General features: G+C 34.7%; 1 protein-coding gene across 3 annotated transcripts in view; it reads left to right on the plus strand.

Annotated features, from left to right (window-relative positions):
* LOC102688897 (spindle assembly abnormal protein 6 homolog) overlaps nucleotides 1–23,526 on the plus strand; it is a 40,459-nt gene extending 16,933 nt beyond the window's left edge. For 2 of the 3 annotated variants that reach the window (XM_006627066.3, XM_069187123.1), the window contains 9 exons: nucleotides 3,890–4,084; nucleotides 5,359–5,448; nucleotides 5,540–5,719; nucleotides 6,635–6,716; nucleotides 6,807–6,925; nucleotides 17,587–17,748; nucleotides 18,070–18,161; nucleotides 19,259–19,332; nucleotides 22,102–23,526. In XM_006627066.3, coding sequence (XP_006627129.3) covers nucleotides 3,890–4,084; nucleotides 5,359–5,448; nucleotides 5,540–5,719; nucleotides 6,635–6,716; nucleotides 6,807–6,925; nucleotides 17,587–17,748; nucleotides 18,070–18,161; nucleotides 19,259–19,332; nucleotides 22,102–22,193 — 1,086 coding nt within the window. In that variant the 3' untranslated portion in view covers nucleotides 22,194–23,526. Of the gene's footprint in view, nucleotides 1–3,889; nucleotides 4,085–5,358; nucleotides 5,449–5,539; nucleotides 5,720–6,634; nucleotides 6,717–6,806; nucleotides 6,926–17,586; nucleotides 17,749–18,069; nucleotides 18,162–19,258; nucleotides 19,333–20,036; nucleotides 20,196–22,101 lie in introns of all 3 variants that reach the window. The other variant, XM_069187122.1, reaches the window with a different exon arrangement.
* Nucleotides 23,527–25,238: the final 1,712 nt, after the last annotated feature.

Here is a 25,238-nt window from a genome sequence, read left to right on the forward strand (position 1 = left end):
ATAAAAAATAGTACTACTATCTTATTTCCACATGAGTTAAGCTACAACTAGGATAAAATACGTGGACATGACCATTGCATAGCACAAACTGCCACTTTATATCATGTTTTGGAGTTTGGAGTGCATAACTTTAATTGTTAACCAATAAATAATGTTACAAATAAATAATTGATAAATAGTGTTACACAGGAGGTTTTCAGTAGTAATGCACAGGGAGTCTATATAGAGATAATATTCATAGAGCAAGTATAAAGCCCCCTTTTCATCTGCTGGCCTGCTCTATTGAGGGTAGTTTTATATAATTGGTAATCAGTAGAAGCTCATATGGTGGGGATAATGTTGTTATAAAGGGAGTCATGTTATTCTTTCCATTTATAAAATATTTGATTTAAAAGAAGGACATCAATACTTCCCTTGTATTCAATTATTTTAGTTGCACTCTGTGGGGTTTTTAGCACCCCTTATTGTTAGGAAAATAAACTTATGTTGATGTAGGTCATATATTTTGTTGCTATTTGCAGTGTATGTATAGACTGAAATGGATCAGGCTAAATTCTTATAACAAGAAGGACTACAAGAATTATATATCTAGGCCTACTTTTTGTAAGTACTGTACTTATTGTAATTGTTTCTTGTGTGTGTTGCACCACTTTATGAACCACCCGAACAATGTAAATCAGATCTCTCACAAATGAAGAATTTGGGGATTTGGTAATGATAACCGTATTAAATATTGATGATGATGTAGAATAACAAAACACATTCAATATTATCTTGCAATGAACATGTTTCTGCTTTGCAAATTATATCTAATGGTTTTAAATATTGACAAATATTAAGAACTACTTTTAATATTCACACTGTGGTTTATTCACACTTTAATAGTACACTATCAAAAGTGAAGAAGTGACTAAAGATTTTCCAATTGCTTTAGCTCTTCTGAATATAACATTCCATTTAGACCTGGAAGTATTGTATTTGATATTGCACTTTTCATTCACACCGCACTCCATATTTATAGAGTCCATTTTTATTACTATCTACTGTACTTGTCTACAAAAAAACTTTGTGTCTTGGTTGTTGGGGTTACCTATTCTAGAATATTAATAAACCTCAGGATATTTTTTCAGTAGTTTATAAGTTTATCCCTTGATAGATGATGTTATGCTGACTATTGCATTGTTTACAGCAACATGTGAGACAGTAGAAGTAATGTGGGAAGGAATCTCTTTTAACACAAATGTCATTGGTGTTGACTGAGGGAAACATTTCTGCTCAGATACATAAAGATAATCCTTGAGCTAGAGTTTTTTTTTATTTCTGCAAGATAAGTCCACGCAGAGAAGGAATAACAATGGCATGTCCAAAACACCTGTGGGACCAACTTGTCAATGCTGTCAAAAGAAGGCACTTGCAACCAGCCAACATTTATTGGTTTCTTGCAGCAGCACAAAAACTGTGTTGGAACATCATACAGTACTCATTGTTGCACAAAAACATTTACGGTATGTCTGTTGGCTGCATTTCGTAGTCTGTTACATGCTCATTTTACTTAAACTGTCATTTTATCTTAACTAATATCATGCAGGCTTATTGTTTTAGGCTTAAGGTTATTGTACCTCTGCATCTTTTGATATGTAGTGCTATACAGCTTTTTTTTGTCTTACCTGTGTTTATGGAAAACACTATACCCCTAATATACTCATTTTTGCCACTCTTCTTGAGACAAATTGTAGAATCACTTATTACATTAGTTATCTCCTATAGCAGTGGCTTATAGTTCTAACATATTGCTTTCATCGTACTGACCATTTAATAGTGTTCCCTCTCTGCATTCCGGTTTTACATGTTTTTAGACCACTCTTTCACATTTCATTTTTTTATCCCAAAGTTTGGTCTTATCTCATTTAAACTAAGGTAAGGAGTACTTATACAGAAAGGACTACATTAAAAAGGGCTCTTGGTTGCTGGAATAGTATATCCATCATGGGCTCAGTTAAGGGTCCACTTCCTCACATGCTGCCAGAGAATTAGCAGCTAGACAGACCCTTTCACCATCTGGATGTCATCCATAAATTTGGGTCCACTTGCTGCTATTAAGTGCTTGTAGACAAATCTCCTCCGGATTCCAAAATCTGACTTACTTATTCATTCAGATTCTATTTTACTTGCACAGAGACCTTTTTTTTTACATAAAAGACTTCCATTCACTCATTAGTCTATTGCCCTTGCAGTCAGACAGCCCTGTTCCATTGGAATGCCTCCAGAACCCCAGGCTTTTAAGTACTATTGAACAGATCCTCTTCTGTTCCAGATTCTTCTTCTAGATCTTACTTTACTCCCATTCCAGGGAAAGCTGCAGTCTACTCAGAATGTTGGTTTCCTGTACATCAACAACAACACTTACACAGCCAGCGGTCTCCTGCTCAGTAAATGCCTGAAATGCTTACGTATTCAGAGCCTGCTCATTTACATAGACCGATTCGCTAACCACACAGACTGGCTTGCTCATAACACAGACAAACTGTCTCAAGCACCATTGCCACACACAAAAGATACACACCTGCTCTCCCATAGCTTCGGCCTGGCCAGTCTCACTGCTGAGCCTCTTCATTTGTCAGGCAAACTAGTCACACTGCTAACCCTTATATATAAGATATTAATGCATAATAAACATATTAATGCTAACATTAGCATATTATCCAGGAGATTTGCTCTTGCGTCCTCTCTGTTCTGAGTCTGGATCAGACCGATAGTCTTTTCTTGATTTGACTCCAGGCGAGTAAGCCACCTACAACTGTAGCTCATTTTATCGCATACTTTCTTCATAAAGATACATGCTTCTCGGGGAGAAGCTCTGCCCCTCAGCATTCCTAATGTATACTGTATAGACATTTTTATTAAATTTGGAGTTTTGGAAAATAAAAATATTTGCTTTATAAGTGGAAATGTGGAATAAATATTGTTTGGTTGGTCCCTTCTGTTTAAATGGAGCCATGTACTGTAGTTTTGATGGTTTTCTCGTTCTTTCTATTCCTTGCAAGTTGACTCATATAAATCAATATAAGGGACCTTCTTGAGCATTGCTCCAAAGCTACAATTTCTATTAAGCAACTTCCTCAATTGCATAAGATCATGAATGAACAGATCTGAAGGCAGAGAGACTTTCAACAAAATGCATTACTCTTCTTGACAATTTTTAAAAATAAAATATGTATCAATTTATATACAGTAAATTACTTTAGAAAAAATATTTGATTTTCTGTCAACCATCAAAGATGTTTCACTTATTTTTTAGACAAAAAAACTTTCATCACGGCCCACTTAATAATAATAATTGCTTACACTTTTATAGTGCTTTTCTGGACACTCCACTCAAAGCACTTTACAGGTAATGGGTCTCCCCTCCACCACCACCAATGTGCAGCATCCACCTGGATGATGCGACGGCAGCCATAGGGCGCCAGAATGCTCACCACACTTCAGCTATCAGTGGGGAGGAGAGCAGAGAAATGAAGTCAATTTAAAATGGGGATTATTAGGAGGCAAGGATTGGTAAGGGCCAGTGGGAAATTTGGCCAGGATGCTGGGGTTACACCCCTCCTCTTTTGGAGAAACACCCTGGGATTTTTAATGACCACAGAGAGTCAGGACCTCAGTTTTACGTTTCATCTGAAAGACGAAGCCTGTTTACGGTATAGTGTCCCTGTCACTATACTGGGGCATTAAGACCCAGGGTGAGCGCCCCCTGATGGCCCCACTAACACCTCTTCCAGCATATTGTTAAACCAAGTAGCCATCAGTCTTCAAAAGGGTACAAAAAAATGAAAGGTCAGGAACAACTGCTTGAGAATGGTTTATTCAGTGTATATTCTTTTGTAATTGTCAGGATTATCAAAGATCTAAGCAAGAATTGATCTCTCTGAGAAGGGAGAACTCCACCCTGGACACAGAGTGCCATGAGAAGGAGAAGCTCCTTAACCATCTTAGGACAAGGACTGCTGTCTTGGAGCAGGAAATAAAAGATAAGGAACAGGTTGTCACAAGGACAACAAACATCTTTGAGGCTGCTAAGGAGAAGAAGGTGTACAAATAATCTTAATTTTAACTCCATTTGGGCCTATGTTCTGATGTTTTAATGGTTTTTATTACTATTGCCTGAATTATATGGTCTATAATCCATCCTCTGCCTGGGAAGACATGGTGTTTAAAATTACCTGCACTTCTAAGTGAGGTTTTAGGTGATAAAAGATGCTCTTAATCTTAAGCTGATCTTTTAATTAAACAGTTAAATTTGTTTAAAAAAATATATTTCTTGTTGAATACCTGCAAATTCATTGATTACATTTTTAAATTTAAATTGTGCTTTTTACATGGATTTTACCTCGCTAGATAAGGGGTGTCGCACTCATTTGCTATGGTAATCCAGATTTGCTTTAGATGTTCTTTAAATAGGCCATGAAGTATGTTACATGAATATTACATAGTCTTATATATTTGTAGTATTTTCTAATTTTAGTATTTTACAATACATTACCTCCATTTGAAATTCAGTAAGCAGTCCTTGCATTTCCAATTGATGACAATGAAGCAAAACATACTCATTACCCTCTGAGTGTGGGCTGTTTTTGTGGCATTATTAGCCATTATTTAAATGATGTAAATTATTATTTAAAAAGTAATTGCTCTTTGTGTATAATATGTAAGTCTCCATGCAGTTGAAAAGATATTGCTATAGTACATCTTGTTCAATAACTGGCAAAATAAGTGGCCTTTTATACAGTATAAAACCACCATTCATCGTACAAATGCTCAATTATTGCTAAAATTTAGCTTGTAATTTAATGTTTTTGTTTTACTGTATGAAGCCATTTTTCTATGAATGGAAATGCCTTCATCATAGGTGATTTCCTTGTGATGTTCCTTATGTGTTGTGTATTGCCAGTGGTTAATATGAAACAAAATAAGGAAGTAATTTCCACTGTAAATCTTGAAGTAAAACGCTCACAATTATGGTAGGAGAAATTCATTTAGAGATATGATTTTCTATCAAGTTTGCAATGAAATGGTAGGTTTTGTAATGGTAATTCAATGACTTCATTTAACTCATGGGGTCTAGTTCAGGTAATCAGATTCTTATTTGTAGGACCACCAATGAATTTAAGCTTAAAATAAAATGAATTTTACATTGAACCTGTTCGGAATATTTGCCATCCATTCAAATGCATTACTGAAAATGAGTTTATTATATTTGGACTTGCCACATGGAAGTCCATTTCTAATGTGTGAGTAAATTTAAAATATTTTTCATTATTTCATTGTACATCAGTCATGTCATCTGCTTTTGTGCTTTTGCAGAAAAGGTTAGAGGAAACAATGGAAGAAAAACATCTACTAATAGGAAAACTTGAAGCCACTGTAAAATCCCTCTCAGAGGAGCTCTTAAAGGTGATTCACATTTTTTTTCCTTTTATATGTTTCTGCTTTTTTGAGTTCCTTATCTGTTTGGGTTTTGTATAAAATATATTTTCTTTCATAGGCTAATGAAATTATTAGGAAATTGCAAATGGATGTGAAGAAACTTGTTGAGAAAACAAAGCTAAAAAACACCGTCACGATGCAACAAGAAAAACTTTTAGGTGAGAAAGAACAAAGTCTTCAGAAGGAAAGACAAGAGCTGACTCTCTTGAAACATGCAGTAAAACAGAAGGAAGAGGAGGTAAAGTCCTTAGCAACTGTTTAATAATATTGTCTTTAATGGAAACTGGAGTAGTGTGAAAGCCACACCAGATCATTATTAAAATATACATTGTTTCTTTCAAATGGATGTGAATGTCACTCTTCTGTAGCAGTAGTTAATTTAACATTGATGTTACATTTTGGGTAAACTTCAAAGAATCTAGATACATTGTGTTTGACAGTGGATTTTGATGAATTAATCAAAAAGTAATTACAGTATACTAAACCACTATTTAGTATACTGTGGACTACACAAACATATTGAGTTAAAATTGAATTAGCTCTCCTTTATTAGTGGATTACACTACAGTTACAAACAACAGGAGAAACGTTTGCTAAACTGTCCATTTTTAAATTTCACCTTTTGTTTATTTGATTAAATGTAAAAATAGCTCTGTAACCAGGCAGCAATTACTTATTCTTAAACTCCTAAGTGAATAAATGGGGTGAATTAATTTATATGATGCTTATATAGTTGAATTTACATAAAAGAACAAATCTGAAGTGTTCATAACTGCTGAATTTATTTTCAGCAAAATAATTACTAAAATTAGGATGGTTTTAGAGCATATTCTGTGAATGTCAAAAATGTATTTCACTATTAAGTCTGCAGAGAGTACAATAGTCTACTATTAGGGTACTTTTAACTTAAAGAAAAAAAAAGATGCTATTTCATTATTGAGGCTTTGTGACTTGGTGGGGTCATTAATTAATTTCATTGAAGTACTTTAAAATTTTAAACATTGTAATTACACTTATAAGTACTTATAATTACATGTACATGTATAATGATTGGATTTCTTTCAGTTGCAATAAAAAATGTTCAGTTTACTTAAAGATCACAGGGATCAGTTTGAAATAATGGAAAATCAACTGACATCAGTCATTCATTTAGGTCTCAAAGCTGCAAGACCAGCTGGATGCTACTGTACAGAAACTGGATGAAAGTACAGAGCTATTGAAAACAAATGAAAATGGTACAGTATGTAACAGTACACTATACACTATGTCACACATGATCTATTATGTTTGTTTGAAAAATGTGTGAATTGTGGATTTCATTACAGTCATATCGTGGTTAAATAAACAGCTTAACGAAAGCAAGATTGCTTCAATGCAAGGCCCAGCTGGTTTATGTGAACCAGCATTCCTGGCCTCAAAGACTACAGTTATGCAGAATAACCTGGTAAGTTGAACAGCAATTGAATGTATTAAACTTGCATAATGACATGTTGGTTTTTCTACATATATACTGTATGTTCTGCATTTCTATCGGATAACTTGCCCCATTGTAGAGTAGAGTGCATTGTAGCATGCAGGTAAGTTGAGTGTTAGGACAGGGAATCTTGGAGATCTGCTTGAAATGATTTGCTGGTTGTCTCCAGGGGGTATCATGGCATAGAACATTACCCTTTGATATGCTGTGCTGAGTATGAGGGATAAAAAGGCAACTGGTCTGAGATCATTCATCCATGCCATAGAGAATCCTAAGGATTAGGTAACACGAAAAGAAAGAGCTGAGACCTGCTTAGCTGAAACCTTCATGTCCTGCTTCAGCATCCTGAAATTTACCTTCCCTTTTTGGAGAAAGCTGAAAATCAGATTTCTAAAAATGAAATGAACTACTTTGTGTACTTTACCTTTCTCATTTTGTTTCATAATGAATCACCATAAAATACACTTATGTAAAAAAATATATGGTGTAATTAATTTCTAGCACTTGTGTACAACAGATTGACAATCACTGCTCTTATTACTGCACTGCTTTCTTGACCAGTGTATACCAGCATCAGCTTGATGACCTTCATGGTTTACATTTAAAATTTAATTTACTATTAGGGCAATGTTTCTGGAGTTTTATTGGTATCTTAAAACTGAATTGTTACTGCTACTGAAAAATTAAAGGCATCTTCTGACAAGTTATTTTACTTTCTTAACACCTTTACTGGGTGTTAAGTCAAAATAAGTGCATTACATTAATTTTAAATATCTTAAGTGTCCATGTATTAACATAATAACTACACTTAATTTTGTCTCCGAACAAATTCTCTCTCGCTTTTTACTCTTGGAACAATTGTAACAATCATATTATGATATCCCACTCCATGTATAAGTCGCCCACACAGGTGACAGACAATACAAGAAGGAACGAGATATAAAATAAGCCAATGTACTAGTACCAGAAATGGAGTTTATGGGGGCTTTTTACTAAACCTTGAAAAAACAGCATTTTAACAGTTTTAACAGTTTGAATGGTAACTACCTGAATAACTTGGTAGGTGTTTTAGTTGGCATTGCTAAAATGTTCCATCCATGGAATTAAAATAATTTGAAGAAGTTATCTATTTTCTAAAAGTACCCTCTCTTCATTAATATGATTTCTATGCATATGTTTACTCAATCCAGGTTGAATTACCTTTCCTGTTCAGTTTCTTGAATAATGCTAATTAATCACTTTAAAGTATGTTTGATGAGGGGGGAAAAATGGAAATTATAATTATTTACTGTTCAATTTACTCTATTCTTGTTTAACCAATACCATTTTGGTGAGTTAAGGTAAATATGATCTGTGAGTTCTTTGGAGCAGTAGCTGCTAAAATAAATTTCTTGCCTAAGTAATACCTTACATATTTTTTCTTGGCCATCTGTAGTGCTCTACTGTATCTTAAAAACAAAAACGGACAAAAGTTTATTATATAGAATGTTTTTAATATATCTGTAAATACTTTAATTTATAAACATTACCTGCAAATTAATAGAAATTTAAGTAAAAGTACTGCCAAAATCATTTTTTGAAACTCAAAACTTTACTGATGTCATACAGTATAATCCTTTGTACATTTTTTCTTTAGTTTCACACTTGTTTACATATACATTATAAAAGATTATCATCTAAATTCTTAACACACTCTTAATTATGTTAATATATCTTGCATATTATTAGATAAAATGCAAGCCTTGACAAGCCTCACCATGTTTATTTTTTAATTTTTTTTATTTTTAAGAGAACAAAACAAAACCATTTTACATATGAACATCCATTATTCAGCATTACATTGCAGGCACAAATTCCTGTTTGTTCCCCTAGTTTTTTACAATTATATAACTTTTTAACAAAACTATATACATTCAAAAGAAGGAAGATGTATAAATTTATGAATATGAAAAGGGAGTAGACTATATAAATGTATCTTATTAAATTTCAGTTATTCTGTATCTCAACAAAATCTGACCTTAAAGGTTTAATGTACTGAACCCATCTAGACCAATATTTGATAATTTTTTTCATTTGTAATTTTAGTGAAAATGTTATTTTTTCCATTATATATATTTCTTTTATTAATTCAATCCAATCATTCATTGTTGGTAGATCTGTGAGAAGCCACTGTCTTGTTATAGCTTTCTTCCCTGCTGATATAAGGACTCCAAACAAATATTCATCCATTCCCCTCCAATCAAAATCCAGTTTACCAAAATATAAAGCCTCAAATGTAAAGGGTACATTCCTTTCAAATATAGTTTCCAGGGCTTCATGTAACTCCTTCCAGAAAAGCCTTATTTTAGGGCAGTTCCAGAATATACAGATGCAGCCATTCAAAATGCGCGGTACAAACCTGCGGTACGGTAAACTACCCACAAGCCACCGTAGGGCACCGCAGTAAGTGATTGGCTGGCCAAAATGACCGACAGGGGCACTCATGGTGCATTGGTTGGTAGTGAAAAGATTTAATCATTTAATGTCTTTACTGTGCACATCTTAATCCGCTTAGTTTTTAATATTTATATGGAATTTTACCACTAAAGGGAAATTTTAGTAGCTGAGCATAAAAACAAGAGGAGCATAATAAAACTGAAGGTCATAAACGATATTAATTTAGGAACAAAAACATTACTGTATGTACGTAAACTGTACTGTGTATGGCTGGTCTTGGTAGTTTAAAGAAAAAATACACACCAGTCTTCCATTTCTCCCTAAACATTTTAAGCATGAAAGTTTTATGAAACGGTACCCAAATATGCGATTGCTGTATAGAATGAATTTTAATTTCTACCGGACTGTTACATTTCTACCGGACTGTTACACCAATGCATTAGCATGTTAAAGCGATTTCATTGAGGAGCCTAGCTTTCTTAACTAATAAGTACTGTACTTCCTTGGTTTTGGAGGGGGGAGGTGTCTTTCGGTGGAAATCTCGCCCCCTTCTACTTTAAAAATACCTGTGAAACCGGTTTTATTCGTCACAGCCAGCACTCCTACAGAGAGGGGGGTTGTACTCGTTAATGTCTAAGCTGGAACACATCATTATATCTCATTTTGTATTTCTATAAAAAAATCATTTGCCCAGCCTAACACTATTGTTGTTCTTGTTTTTATCCTGTAAAGCGCTTTGAGGAGCACAGCTTTCTCACCACTTAGATTACTTTTTGATACCATCCTTACACAAAGCAGAAACTTCTTGTATTTTCCGATGAAATACAAGTGGAAAGATTACAGATTTTAATCGTCTTTTTTCTGAACCAGGGAAAATCTGATCATGTTTCTCTATAACAATAATAAAAAACTTTATTTTACATATCACCTTTAAAAGTGGCATCTCAAAGCAATACAGTAGATGTAAACCACAGATTACAAAGTAAATACCCAGACAAACGCAAACATGTTTTTAATAAAATGCTTTTGTTCATTCAGCAGAGAGAGAGCGTAAAACCTGGGCATAGCTGTTCCTTTTTCTGATCACTCGCTCTCTGGATAAATGTCTCACCTGTCCTGTTCAATTTGCTGATTATGCCTTCTGCGATCCACTCCTGCCCTCACACCTAAAGAAGACTATTTTAAATTTCTTTGCGCGGTCCATTGTGCAATTAACCCTTGTATGTGCTGTCCTTAAGGTGATATCGCATAAAGGTGATATGTAAAGTAATGTTTTTTATTATTGTTATAGAAAAACATGATCAGATTTTCCCCGGTTCAGAAAAAAAGATCTAAAGTATACTAGTTTGTATACTTTTAATACAGTCTTTGCTGTGCTCTTGAGGATCCTTGTGATATTTCGAGCTCTGGTTGAATGATAAGTGTCGCAGTTTAAATAATTTACGTTGTTAGAAATTATGAAACACTCTGTTAAAAGCAAGGGAGTTTTTAAATTAAACAAATAATTAAAAAAATATTTTTATGAAGTTTTTAATAAAATGCTTTTATTCACTCATAATTTGACAATTTAAGGAAGACTAAGGAATGACTAAGGGAATTGTCATCTGTTGTTGAAGGTCTGTGAGCTCGGTGACTTTGAGACCACTTGTTATCCCAGGTTGTTTGAATCGCCACAATTCAAATAGAGAAAAAAGAGCTGACTGACAAGATTTAAGATGTGGCTGTCAATGTTGGATTAAAAAAAACACGTTGCCCGATGTTAGTTGCATTGCTTGAAAAATAATTTTATTTCGAGAGACTGGATAAGTAATTCAAGTATTTGAATTACTCGCTCGCTCGCCCTCCCCCCCCTCTCTCTCAATTCAATTCAAGGTGCTTTATTAGCATGACAGATGGGTACAATCAGTGTTCGGTATTTACTTTGCTTTGAGATGCCACTTTTAAAGGTGATATATAAAATCAAGGCTTTAACTTGCTTTAACTCCGCAAGTCTGAGTTCTTGTGTCTGTCCTATCCAAACCCGAAAGTATTACAATATGTATCTTTATAGCAGGAGGTGTACAGCTTTTTAGTATTGATTACACTTTTCTAAAATGTATTTGAAAAATACAAACGATTACAATCTAATCTTACCACATTTTTCTTTTCCCAAGAAAAATAAATCTAAATGGGGAGAAAGCTATGCTGAAAGTATTAAGATACTTAGAAGACAAAGATATCAATTTATGTTGCATTTGTCTGATTGTGAATCAAAAAACACATATTTAAACCCCCGTTTGCGCTTTAATTCAAAACGCAATTTTAATCAATATAAACGTTTACAGGAATTACAGGAATTAATGAGAGGTTTAACCTGAGATGCATAATAATAATCTTTTAAATTTGGTAAAGCCAAACCCCCTTTATCTTTTGAAAGTTGCAATGTTTTGAATCTAATTCTAGGTTTTCTCCCCTGCCAAATAAACCTAGAAATCATCTTATCCCATTCTGACAATTGTTTTGCAGAGACTTCTACAGGGAGAGCTTGAAATAGAAAGAGTAATCGAGGCAGTAGATTCATTTTTACAGATTCAATTCTAGAACTGAAACTCATAAAGGGGATTATGCTCCATTTCGATATATCTGCTTTAATTTTAGTTATAAGGGGTCCATAATTAATTGTTGCTTATACCGAAATATCTTTTGGTAAATAGACTCCTAAATATCTCATTGAACTTTGGTCCCACTTAAGGTGGTATTTGCCTTTTATAAAATCAGGAGGGTTGTAATTAAGTTAGAATTTGTGTTTTTTGAACATTTAACTTATAGCCTGCCAGCAAGCCAAAGCTATCTAAGAGTTTCATTACTTCTAGAAATGAACTAGTGGGATCCTCCAGATATAATAAAATGTAATCTGCGTGCAGTGCTATCTTGTGCTCATTACCTTGTATAGAAATAGCTTTTAATTATTTTGTCGTATCCACTTGGCTAGTGGCTCTATACATAGAGCAAAAAACAATGGAGATAAAGGGCAGCCTTGTCTAGTCCCTCGTTCTAAAGTTATTCTATCGGATAAATAACCATTTATTTTAATTCGTGCTGTTGGTCTATCATATAAAGTTTGAATACCTTTAATAATATTTTAACAAAACCCAAACCTACCTAAAACCCTATAGAGTTATTTCCAATTAACAGAGTCAAAAGCTTTCTCAGCATCTAGACTCATCAAAGAATGATATGCAATGTGCGTTGAATGTTATCATGGGTTTGTCTATTTTGAATAAACCCTGTTTGATCAAAGTGTATCAAATGAGGGAGAATCTTTTCAATTCTTTTAGCCAGTATTGCTGTGTAAATTTTATAATCCACATTAAGGACTGAGATTGGTCTGAACGATCCACAGTCTAATTTATGTTTCCCCTCCTTAGGGATAACTGAGATGATAGTCTCTCTCCATGATGGGGGCATTTTCCCATCAATTAATGCCAAATTACAAGCAGAAAGAAGATTTGGTATTAATTCAGCTTGGAAGATTTTATACCATTCTGAATTAAAACCATCAGTTCCAGGTGATTTATTAGCTCTGAGGCTTGTAATCACTGAATTCAATTCTTCTAGTGTTATAGTCATTTTTAATATATTATTTTGACCTTCTGTAAGAGTTGGTAAACTGAGAGATTCCAGAAAAGTATCCATCTTTTCTTCACTTTCTGAATGGGGTTGTGTATATAATTTTCTGTAATAATTTGTATAAGTGTTTTGAATTTCTTCCCATTTATATAATACACCATTACAGTTCTGGTCCCTTATTTTATATATTGTATTATCGGTCTGTTGTTTTTTTATTTTCTTTCCAACAGCTTTAGTGATTTTGACCCTGATTCATAATATTTTTGTCTAGTAAATATATATATATATTCATTTTCCTGTGTATATAAGACATCTATTTTGTTTCTAAGCTTATTTATTTCTTGCATGATTTTTGAATCCTGTTTTTCTTGATGTTTTTTCTCCAACTCTTTTAACTTTATATTCAGATTAGATAATAGTAGTTGCTTTACCTTCTTCTTATGACTGCTCAGAGCAATAATTTCCCCCCTTATAACTGCCTTTAATGTATCCCATATCATCTCTGGTCTCACTTCCCCATTATCGTTCTCCTCCAAAAATAGTTTTATTTCTCGTTTTATCTGTTCTTTACATTGTGGATCGTTCAACAGACTTGAGTTCATCCTCCATGTTGTATCTCCCCGATTATTACTTAATCGTATGGACAATGACATATGAGCATGGTCTGAAAAATCAATTCTACCAATATCACAATCTTAGATCCTATGTCTATCTCTCTTGTGTATAAAAAAAATAATCAATCCTTGAATATACCAAATGAGGGAAGGAATAGTGAGTGTAATCCCGCCCACTTGGATAGAAATCTCTCCAAAGATCTGTTATTCCCATTTCCCCCATCAGTACATTAATCTTTTTATACAGTGACTTATCTCTCTGAGAAGATATATTTATAGAATCAAGCCTGGGGTAAAGACACATTCCAATCACCTCCACAAATTAGTATCCCTTGTGCATTAACCATCAAATCAATAAAAATTAAAATCACTACCAGGTGGAGCATATACATTAAGTAATGTTAGTAATTCCCCTTCAATTTTTCCCAATACTAATACATATCTCCCCTCCTTATCTTTAACTTCTGTAAGCAACTCAAATTGAACATTTTGAGATATCAGTATAGCCACTCCTGTCCTATGGCCAGATTTATATGAGGAGAAATTGATTTTTGAGAAACCCATTCTCCTTAATTTCTCATGTTCTAATATACTCAAATGTGTTTCTTGTAAAAAAGCAATATGAGCCCCTTCTTTCTTCATTTTAGACAAAATCTTACTTCTCTTAATAGGGTTAAGTACTCCATTTACATTAAATGTAACTATTTTAAGGTCTTGCTTGGACATATTTTATGTAAATTGTCAAACTTTCAAAATCTCTCCCATACAACTTATGTTTCATATTGTTAAACATCCTCTTCCTATCATTTTTTTCTAATAATGGACCACAATCAAAAAACTCAATTAACAGAAACATTAACCAAACAATCTTAAACAAAACTGTATCCATCGCCGTCTCTTTCACAGTACTTTCTTCCAACTGTGGGGTTCTTTTCAAACGAACCCTATGTGGGCTTCTCTCCTTTTTTTCTTAAACAATAAAAAAAGGGGAAAGTCCGTTAGGGAAATCCTCCTTCTCCTCTGGAGGAGGGCCCTTAAGCAGGCGGCACGGTGGCAAATCCAAACTTATATTATAAAGGGAAAAAAAAAAGGAGTCTAACCAGAAAAATAAAGTCACTCTGGTCGTAATCACCAAGCATCTGTCCCGACATTTACAAATTCTCTTAAAACATCGCAGGAAACTTATTTTTTAAAAAAACCCTTAACTATTAAATCATGACCAACTTTTGACAATTCACTGTATCAAATTTCTTCAATCTTGCGAGGGGGGTCTTCTCCTGAAACTCTGTAATTTCTCCTGATATTGCTGTTTCGAGGACTGGTCTTTCCCAGGACCACCCCGTCTTCCAGCCTTCTGCCAGGTAAACGGTCGCTCGATTTCTTCTTCCAGTGTAGGCGCTGGCTGTATAACTTGTACTTTAAGACTCCGCTCTGCCATGTCCTCTGTGGCTTCTGCTGCCGAATGGTATAGGGAGGTGCCGTCTTCGGAAAACACCCGCAACCTCGCTGGAAATGGAGTCTGAAATTGTATTTTTTACTTCAGAATATTCCATACGTTTTTTTAGTACTGTCGGGGGGTAATCATGATCCACATAAAATCGTTTGTTATTGTGGAAGAGTTCTTTCTTTTGCCAAGCTTTACGCAACACTTCCTCTTTCATCTTGTAGCTTAAAAACTTGTCGACAATGGAGCGAGGTTTGGTGTCCTTTGGCAAATCAAGTTCCCCCCTTAGCAGATTTTCAAGGAAGGTGACCATGCAGTGACCCTCCAATTCTTCGGGGATTCCGTAAATCCGAATGTTTTCTCTGCGCAATCTTCCTTCCTGGTCTGTTAATTTAGTTTCTAAAGTAATTTGTCATTGCATGAGTTTCTTTATCGCATTTTCTGTTGTTAAGACCCTTGTTTCCACGTCTTCGATCCGTCCCTCTGCTTTATCCAGTCTCTTATTAACCTTGCTCAGCTCCTGTTAAATATCCATAAGCTGCTCTTTATTATCCCATCTGAAGTCTCTAAGTTTGTATAATATTTTCTGAAGACTGGCGTCTGCAACATCTTGTTCAGAGTCTGTTGAGCTACTTAGACTATCGTCCGAAGTTGCAATTTCGACATTTTCCACTGTCGTTAGTTTTCTCCTGCTTCTCCTGACAGCCCCTTCAGCCATACTTATTATTTTTTCAAATGTAATGAAGAAAAAAAACACTTTTTCAGGGCTTTATTACAAAGTTGCCGGGCGATCCGTATTATGCTGCCTTTCCTGTCCGCATTCTAACGGGAACTCTTGCCTCACCATGTTTCTGTGCTTCACTATACTCTTCATTGTATGATAAAACAATGATACACCATACTATCACTGTAAATAGTAACAACAATCTTATTTTTTGTCAAGATGTTTTAACTTTTTATCAAATTGTAGTAGAACATGTTTTAAATGTTAATATATATTTTAGCAGCTACACCTTTGTATAAAAAATCTTTATTAACTGATTTTTAACTCTGTGCCCTTAATTAAGCAGTTAACATTAGAGTGGATACCTTAAGATTCACTGTACATAGCCAATGAAAAAATGAAGTCTAAAGAAATATGCCCAGCTAAAGCAGTTGCATAATATATGACCCTTTTTTTTTCCTTTGGAATCCTAGCAATATGCATATTTAGCTTAACTGTAGATGTTTTCAAAATTGCTAAATGATTTAAATTGGTGTTTCCAATAGTCTGTAATATTTCTCTTTTGTGGTACATTAAATATAGTTTGCTGATGTATTAGAGCAATTAAGAAGTCAAAACCTAATCCCTCAAATTCAGAAGCATCCTATCATGGGATTCCATTTTAACCCCCAAAGGAAATATTCTGCTTTTAACCTAAAAGCCTTCCATGATTTGCTTATTCCATGTCTTTTGATCCTTTTTGCAAAAACCATTGCCATTTCCCTTATTTGTTACAGATAAAATAAGAAAATGTACCATGTAATTAAATAGAATGACTAATGTGTTCCCTAACAGTTCACTTCAGTAATGAGTCTCTAACTTTGAGAGCACTTAATCATGGCGATGTCATAAAAGGCCATATAATTTGCTGCATAAAATTGTTCATCTCTAAATACTGTTTTGTATTTGTTCCCCCCAGTGCTTAGTGATTAAGTACTACACCCTTTAAACCTATTCTTTGTCATTGTCATATCCATGTTCAGACATATCTCATTCTCACTGTAAATTGAAAACATGGCATGTTTTGGACCATGTTTTAGAACCACTATATGTCTCTGGATAAGCATATGCATGTATGCTTAAATCTATTATGTTAACTTTTTAAAGGCAATTGCAGATATACCCAGAGATCAAATATTGTGTATTCTCTATGGAGTCTGAGACCAATACAGGAAGTAGTTCCCATTATTTAAACTATGTATATCTCTGTGAGCTGTTTTGATAAAAGTAATAACCAAACTCTAATTGGCTGCTCTGCCTAAAGTGAGGATATTTCAAATGGTGCTTAGAAGCAATTAACTCAGCAGTTGTGTTGCCAATTTTAATTAGATAATGTACCATGCAATGACCCTTCTTGAGCACATAACTGACTTGAACTACACATAATAGACACAATTCTTTTACATTGATAATATCTTGAACCCAAACACTCTTTACTAAATCTGTTCGGTATCTGCTATTTTCTTCCATTCTCAGAAGGCTTGAGTCTTCAGTAGCACAGAAGGAGGTGTTAGTACTCTTCTGTACAGCTCCTGTGTAAAGAGCAATCATTCCTCAAAGACTGAAAGAAATCTAACATGAGACACAAGGAAAAAAAATGTTTTTTGTAACATTCTTTTGTATTGAGGCAAGAAGTAGTTGTGTTATTCTTTAATGGTTATAATTCAGGAAAGTGAATGTATGGAACTTCTGTTCTCCATTTTAATGATCTTTTCTTCTTATAGTGATCAAACCTTGCTTTTAACTGTACCATTTCCCTTTGCAGCAGCAGCTTCAAGCTGTCTACAGCAGCCCTCTGCCAGACTCCTTGATGCACCCACTTGTCCCAGCTGCCCAGCCTACAGATAAATATTCTAAGATCTGTGCTACTTTGCCTGGATTACAGACCCCTTCTCTTGGCCTCAGTATTATTAGAAATGGCCCCCAGGCAGGCATTTCCTTTGTACTCTTTCAGCTGTATGCTATACACATTCAGTCAGCAACTTAAAAATAGTTAAAAAAAAATTTTAAAAAATAAATGTACATTCAAGTATGTCAGTGCATTGATTTGCAATATCAGAAAACAGAAAAAAAGTCCTTTGGGTAGACTGTGTTTACTAGTTGTCCCTATAGTGATTACCCCCACTGGTGATTAATTGTTAAAATTCCTTAAGAATATGTACTATTGTTCTATTGCATGTTTTTTTTGCTATCAAATTAAGCTATATTTTTATGGACTTTTTATGTCTGTACTGCATTGTATTCACAGGTACATTTCAGTCCTCTTCCAGCTCCTGGCCCCACTGCAGCAATATCTGGTCCTGCAACTTCCACGCCTATAATACCTCAAATGTCCAGCAAGTAAGTAAAGAACCTGTGAAGGAGCTGCAATAATACTTAAATTAATGATACTATATTAATGTTCTCATTAATACAGAATCAATAACCCTGTAATTAAATATTGCTTGTTAATTAACTGAAGTCAGTTAATTATCATTCATAAATGTTGTCTTATGACTACTTCAGCTTTAACAACTGCTGTTTGTTGTGCAAGTTTTTCACCCCCTAACATAACATACTGTAGTGTTAAATATACATTTACTTTATTGTTGTTGCATGAAAATTTAGTAAAAAGAACTCTGTCCATTCTCTACTTAGCTTGGTTATTTAGTAGTTGCTTAGTTATTTCTGCGATTCTTAACATGTGAAATATGTATGATGAACAGACACTATAATTATATTCTATTATTGAGGTACTGTATGTGAAAATACTACTGTATCAAATGCTCCCAGTTATTTTCATACAACAATCCTGAATGAGGCTATATGCAAAACACAAAAAACAGTTCAGGGTTGTTACTGATTACTAATCCAAACCATTTTATTACTGGCTGAAAAAAAAACTCTAATCAACTTGTGATTAGCCTATGTTGATTCAACTTGGGGAAAAAAACATGAAAAGACAACAGCGGTACCAGGGTATAATTTCCAAATAAGATTTTTCTTATTCCTCCTCCAAAACTCTGTACTCCCTTGACAGTTAGAATCACAATATTGATTTCTGGTTGCTGTGACCATTTCAGAGGAAGGGACACAGTCACAAAAGTCTCTGCGTAGTCTACAATGTTGTTGGATGGAATGGTTGTCTGTCATCATTTCTGAACTGGTGAATTGAAATGGAAGGCCAAGAGGCATTTTCTGGATAGCTTTGTCATGGCTATTTGCATTCAGTAAAGTAAATGGGAGAAAATTAGAAACAGTGACTTGACTTATGGAGGAGGGAGAATGATGTTCTAATATGGGTTCCATACAGAAAAGCTGCCTTATAGCATTCTAAAACAGTGCCTTAGAGAAATTAATATTTTAATATGGCTTTAAATGCAAAACGTTCATAAAATAAACTTATGTTTATATTGCCATAGGTATTTTTCTAAACCTGTTAAATATTGTTATTACAGTGATGCCCCAGGATTAGATGTGAAGTATTTACAAAAGAGTGCTCCGGTTAAAGCACTGAAGTCCTTAATAACTGGTAATGTTATTTTTTACTTATTATCAATGTGTACATGTATAGAGAATCAAAAGGATCTTCTGTTTTTGTGCATGTAGTTTTTTTACATTGATGCATACTGGGTATTGGTTAAATGTTTTGGTTTAATTTTAGTTTGAAGTAAAAACAAATTAACTTGAATGATACATTCAAATGACTTCAAAAGATTTATTATCCTTAAATTACCCCATTAATGTGAAGCTTGATTGGGTACAGATAATGAGGTTATATAACCTTTTGAATGTCAAGATGGTTAAAAATGTAGGAATATAAACCAGTATGTCCAGTATCAAGAGTATAACACTTTCATGCCATCAGTATGTTGCAAGCTGTACTAAGTGTTTATGGGGTTCACAGCAATTTCTAATGTGGCAAGATGTGATAAACAATCTATCAGTAATAGGCCATCATTTGAGAAACCACAAGGTAAAAATCCTATCTAAAATTAATACATTATCCACATGTAATAATCTGGACAGGGTTGCCTGGTTGCTGCAGAACTCCATTGTAGTGATTGTTGAAAAAAAACTGAATGGTACAATATTGATCAAGTCCTGAGATCCCACATGCTGCCCCTCCAGCAGGTTGAGCTTGACATGACAACATTCCTGCAGAAAAACTAGTAATAATGATTTTCTTCTGAGGTGTGAATGTGAATGTTATGCTTAGGATTCTCTTCTCTCCAGCCAATCTCACTGAACATTTGTTGGATGAGCTGAGATGATGTGGTGCATCTAGACCCAGGAGATCAGTGAACAGGCACATGCTTGTCCAGCCTCAACAAGAGGACTAAGGCAGAATCTGCAATCTGCAAAGCATTTGTCGCAGAAGTACAGCATCCAGAGGTGGTCTCCTTTGCTATAAGCCTGTAAATTCTAAGGTTGACTTCCAGTTAATGACAAGTAATCCACATATTTCACGGGGGAACCCAGGTGGCCGACTGGGTTGGCTGACTCGGCAGCCTCCGCGGCATGAAAACATGAACACCCCTGATTACCGGAGATTCAGTAGAGAATCAATGACTGGGAGCTAGGCCCTCAGGGATAGGGAAGGAATGAGAAGACTCCCCTGACTCGCTGAGATTCACTTTGAGAGGCGCCGACCCACGAACAGGCTATGCCCTCAGGGAATAGAAAGGGAAGAGGGAGACTCCCCTGACTCCTTGAGGAGTAAATTCAAAAACTCTAGATGTGTGTATTAGCAGGGTTAGTGTTTAAATAGGAAAGAGATAATTGAATGAAAGAGGAAGGGGCGGAGCACCCCCGCTGCTCGCCTAGAACTCCACCTATCAGTTTCCATTTAATTTACTTACTGTATGTATTCTATTTTCGATAAAATGTAAGTGCACCTGCTTCTAAAAAATATATTCCTGATAAATTTATGACATTGTTGAAGTTATAAGTATCAATAAGATACTATAAGATAAGTATCTTTTGATTAAGTTGATTTTTCTTTTTTCTTGGTTTTAAGCATATTTAAGGTTACAGGTCAGTTTGACCTGCTCTAAATATTTTATTTCTCAACTGGAAACTAGAAAGCTGGATTTTGCTCAAGTTTTATATAGATTGTGGCTGCACTGTGAAGTAGTAGTTACTGTATGTTGGAAGGTAACTGGAAGGTTGTGAGTTTACATCCTGGGTGGGATACTGCTTCAGCAATGTGCTTGCTTCAGTGAGATGGCAGCTATAAATGGGCACAAATGTTGTTTTGGATACACACATCAGTATAATTAGAGTTCATATATCTTTTCATGAAATATTTGAGGAAATAAGTATGAGATTTGTGTTCTAATTTTATTCAAGATAATTATCATTGAGCTGAAAGATAAAATACCCTCTTCATGGTTCAGTTCTTAATGGCTCAGTTTATTTTCCTGGCTAGGACCTGTTCTTTCCCCAATGTCTTGTCAATCAAAGGGAAAAGGGCAAGTTCAAGGCAAATTCATGGCTGTCAGATGACATCCTTTTTGAGAGAAATTCTTTAAAGCATCGTGTTAATCTGATCTAACAAAGGAGTGATTTGTATGAGCCTCATGTCTCTTTTTAATAATTTGTGTTACTGCCATTGTTCACTTTTTTCAGAGTAAATAGTTAATATAATGCTTGAATTTATTAATCTTATGGTTTAAGAAATCAAACTTATATAGTACAATGAAAAAGTGGGAGCTTCTGGACTGTTCCTTTTTTGCAACAAATACAATGTGTTGCTTACATACTGTAACTACTGTGACTTTTGTTCTAACCATGAAGAGAGAAAACTTCAAGGTTAGAATACTGGAGACCTCTGCTGTTCACTCTGAAGATTGTAGTTTGCAACATGTGACTTGGTTTAATTTCGACATTAATCCAGCCATAATAAATCTATTTTAGTAATCTTTATTACTAAAATAGAAATTCAGAATTTTCCTTAGTAGTTCAGTCTCAAAATGCTGATATTTCATGATTTTATTTATTCATTATATACAAAATCACTTTGAGGTATATTCCGTAGGGAAACGAATGCTTGTTTGTCAGGAGCTCTGGATGTCAGGTTAAGTTTTACTTCATGTTGAATATAAATGTTTATTTTAAGTAACTTTATAGTCCTGAGGACAGAAAGAATAAGTGCTAACTTTTAATGTACACAGAGTATAGGTAGTTTGATTACATAACCCACAATGTTTTTAGAAATGGTTTTTGAAATTTTTGTTTAGTGAAAGGGGGACAAGTGGTATTTTAGAGACTCAAGTTGATAAATGTCTTTTTTTTTCAGGACCAAATAAACCTTTAGTGACAAATCGAGGAAAACCACAGGCCATATCATCGTATTTTCCTGGACAGCGTTCTACACTTCCTGCATCATGAATATGGATCTGATAAAAAATGAATGAACTGTTACAAGAAGATGAAACCAATAAGGGAAAAAGTGGAAATGAAATTAAGAACATGTAAAAAGTAATACTTAGTGAGTGCAGCAACATTGCTTCATATAAGGGACATCTTAATAGCTGTGGACCATTCAAACTGCCAGAATGCAGCCTGCTATTTAGCCAGAACATTTCATCACCAACATTGGAGACCGTTAAATTCAGAATTGATACTGAATTAATGTAATTATTGAGAATTGAAAGGTTTATAATGAATTAAAAATCATTTGCGGTGAGACTACAATTGAAGTGTTTGGGTTTAAAGAAACAGTATAAGAAAAAAAACATTTCTAAAAATGTTACTTGAGAGAGCCTTTTGAAATTGGTTTTGGAGTAAAATGTTAGCCATACTCTCAGATAAGCAATTCAGATTTTTTCTTTTTTTAGTAGCATATGAAATAGAAACAATTTAGAAACAATTATATAATTAAATTTCATTGGGCAGATTTTGTGAATGAAGACATTATCCTTACCTTACATCCTTTAATTTTACCTACTTAAATGAAGAATATACATAGAAGTAATATTTTGTTATTAAGTTCACATTTTCACCTAATTTCATCCAATCTCTCTAAAATAAACTCTTTTAGCAGGACAGTTATGGATATGATTTTGCCATTCGAAGTCCAGATTACCTGTGGTTTATATAGCTGCAATGTATTGGCAGAAATTAAATATAATCATACAGTATATATACATTTTTTTGCCTGAAGATATTATGCGCATGGCCTCAGTGCTGCTTTAATAATTATCAGATGTATTTCATCTGACTGCAGTTTGCAGCATTTTATGCCAGAAAATCAATCCTGTTAAGATTTTAAACCATGACTTTTCAAATGTTGGGTCTCAGATGCTTAGGGGGAGTTGTTGATTATTTTTTCCCTTATTATAAATGTGACTCCATTATATAAAATTATCTTGAAAATGAGTCCTAAAGAAATATGTTTGTGATTTCATTATTTACACTGTCATTTGATTTTAAACATATTAAATGTCTTCAATCTAAACTTTTCAACCTTACTCATTGGATGGTGTTAGGCTGATGCAAAGGAAAAACGCTAAATTATAGTTTATAGCTATAGTTGCTCATGCTCCAGGTATCTTGATGTTAACTTTTCTGTTCACATTTGTGAAGCTGAGTTACAAAACTTTGTTTTTGTGCTTGTCCTGTTGTAACTTTTTTTCTAATGGCAAATCTTTAAATGTGTTGCAGTTCCCAAGGCATAAATTAATGATTTGTAGCAAAATGTATTATATATTTATAAAATAGTGTATGATATCATACTATATGTTCATACAGATGTATTTAAATAAATTATTCACATGTATTTGTTATTTTGTAAATAAAGTATACTCTTGTAATAATACCTGCAGGTACATGTATTGTTTTGTGCATGTGAGTTTATAGCATAAAAGGGTAACTGGTGTAGGCATCCTCTCACGAGGCACCAATAAATGTAGTGGTTTGTGCATTGACTGGGACAATTATTAATTGTAGCAATAAGTCACAAAATGATTCTTTGATGGCTATTAGAATCAACCTTGCGGGATAACTCAACACACACACACGGATACTATTACATGAGAATACATTTATTAATGCAGTGTGCATATAAACATAACAGATCTTATAGTGAGGGTTAGCAGAATAAAAAAGGTATATATTCAATCACGGAGAGTTACAAACCAAGAGGGACATACATTCAGTATACCATTCATTTAGACTGTTTCATAAATGAACTTGTATTACAACTTCTACACTAGATACTCAAAAGCAAGAACATCACTCATAGGAATTAAATTAATATCAACTCAGGTTGAGGTAACAATTGAATTCTCGAGCTGTAATGCAGAATGTTGAATACTCATCCAATCTGTGTGGATTCAGATCTCCCGCAGACATAAACAGCGACAGGCTTGCTGTGTCTAATTGACGTTCTCTGGCTCAATGCCAGGCAGTGCTCAGTGCGGCTGGCGGTGTGAGAGATGCACTGCTGATGCTCTCTAACGGCTGGCTAATTAGTTCTGGCTTACTAGCAGAGTTTGTGCACAGGAGAAAAGTGACTGTGGATCCAAGCAGGTCACACTCTTTAGGCAGGAAGAAGACCGGTTCATTCCTGATGTGGCGCTAGTTCTGAATACTGATTTCAGCTGTCCACAGTTACGACTGTGGTTCACTTGTTGATCAGGTGAGCTTTCGCGGTGGGTTCACGAGGCTTGCTGCCGGGCTAACCTCAGGTGGATCCTTTGGTTACGCGCTGGCAACCTCCATCCTCGACTCTTGGAACAAAGGAAAGTTCTGGCCCTCGGACACACTGGCCGTTACATGCTTGTCCGAGCTGAGTTTGAGGATGTCCAGAAGGCGCCCAGAGGAGCCCTGTGTTGCCTGTTTTACCTGGAGGAGCTACGGTCGTTCGTTGGTTGAAAGTTTCATGGGCATCCGTGACCCATGTGGGGTTAACCTGTCCAACCAGTTCCTGATTGGCTGAGGATGAGTAACAATGCACCCCCCCTTAGGGTTGTAAACAGCTTGGGATAAGACTCTCCCTTGCAATTTCCAAGACAGTAAGGCTCCAGAGATGACCATTTATTAGGGTTGCTGGAGAATCTCAGCATTGGGAGTTGTTCCTTATCAGGACACTCTATCAGCTAGAAAAACACCTTAAATGTGAACCCAATGGAATGGCTTCTCTGTATCCAGCACCACTGAGATGAGGGAGAGAGAGACTGGCAAGGGAGCACCAAACTTAATTCCTATATTTTATTAAGCCGTGCCGCTACACTGGAGAGAAGAAACATTTGCTGAATTGCTCACAAACATTTTAAAATGAAATGCAAAAAATATATATTTTTTAAATGTTGGCTTTCCTAGAAAAACAAATCATAATAAAATTGTTTTTCTTTTCAAAGTTAATTTGAACTTAAATCATGGTTTGTGTTTGAGTAGCCAGGAATGAGTTAATGTCTAACTGCTTATTTCAGA

The sequence above is a fragment of the Lepisosteus oculatus genome, chromosome 3 (assembly GCF_040954835.1).
Source record: "Lepisosteus oculatus isolate fLepOcu1 chromosome 3, fLepOcu1.hap2, whole genome shotgun sequence".
Lineage (NCBI taxonomy): Eukaryota > Metazoa > Chordata > Actinopteri > Semionotiformes > Lepisosteidae > Lepisosteus > Lepisosteus oculatus.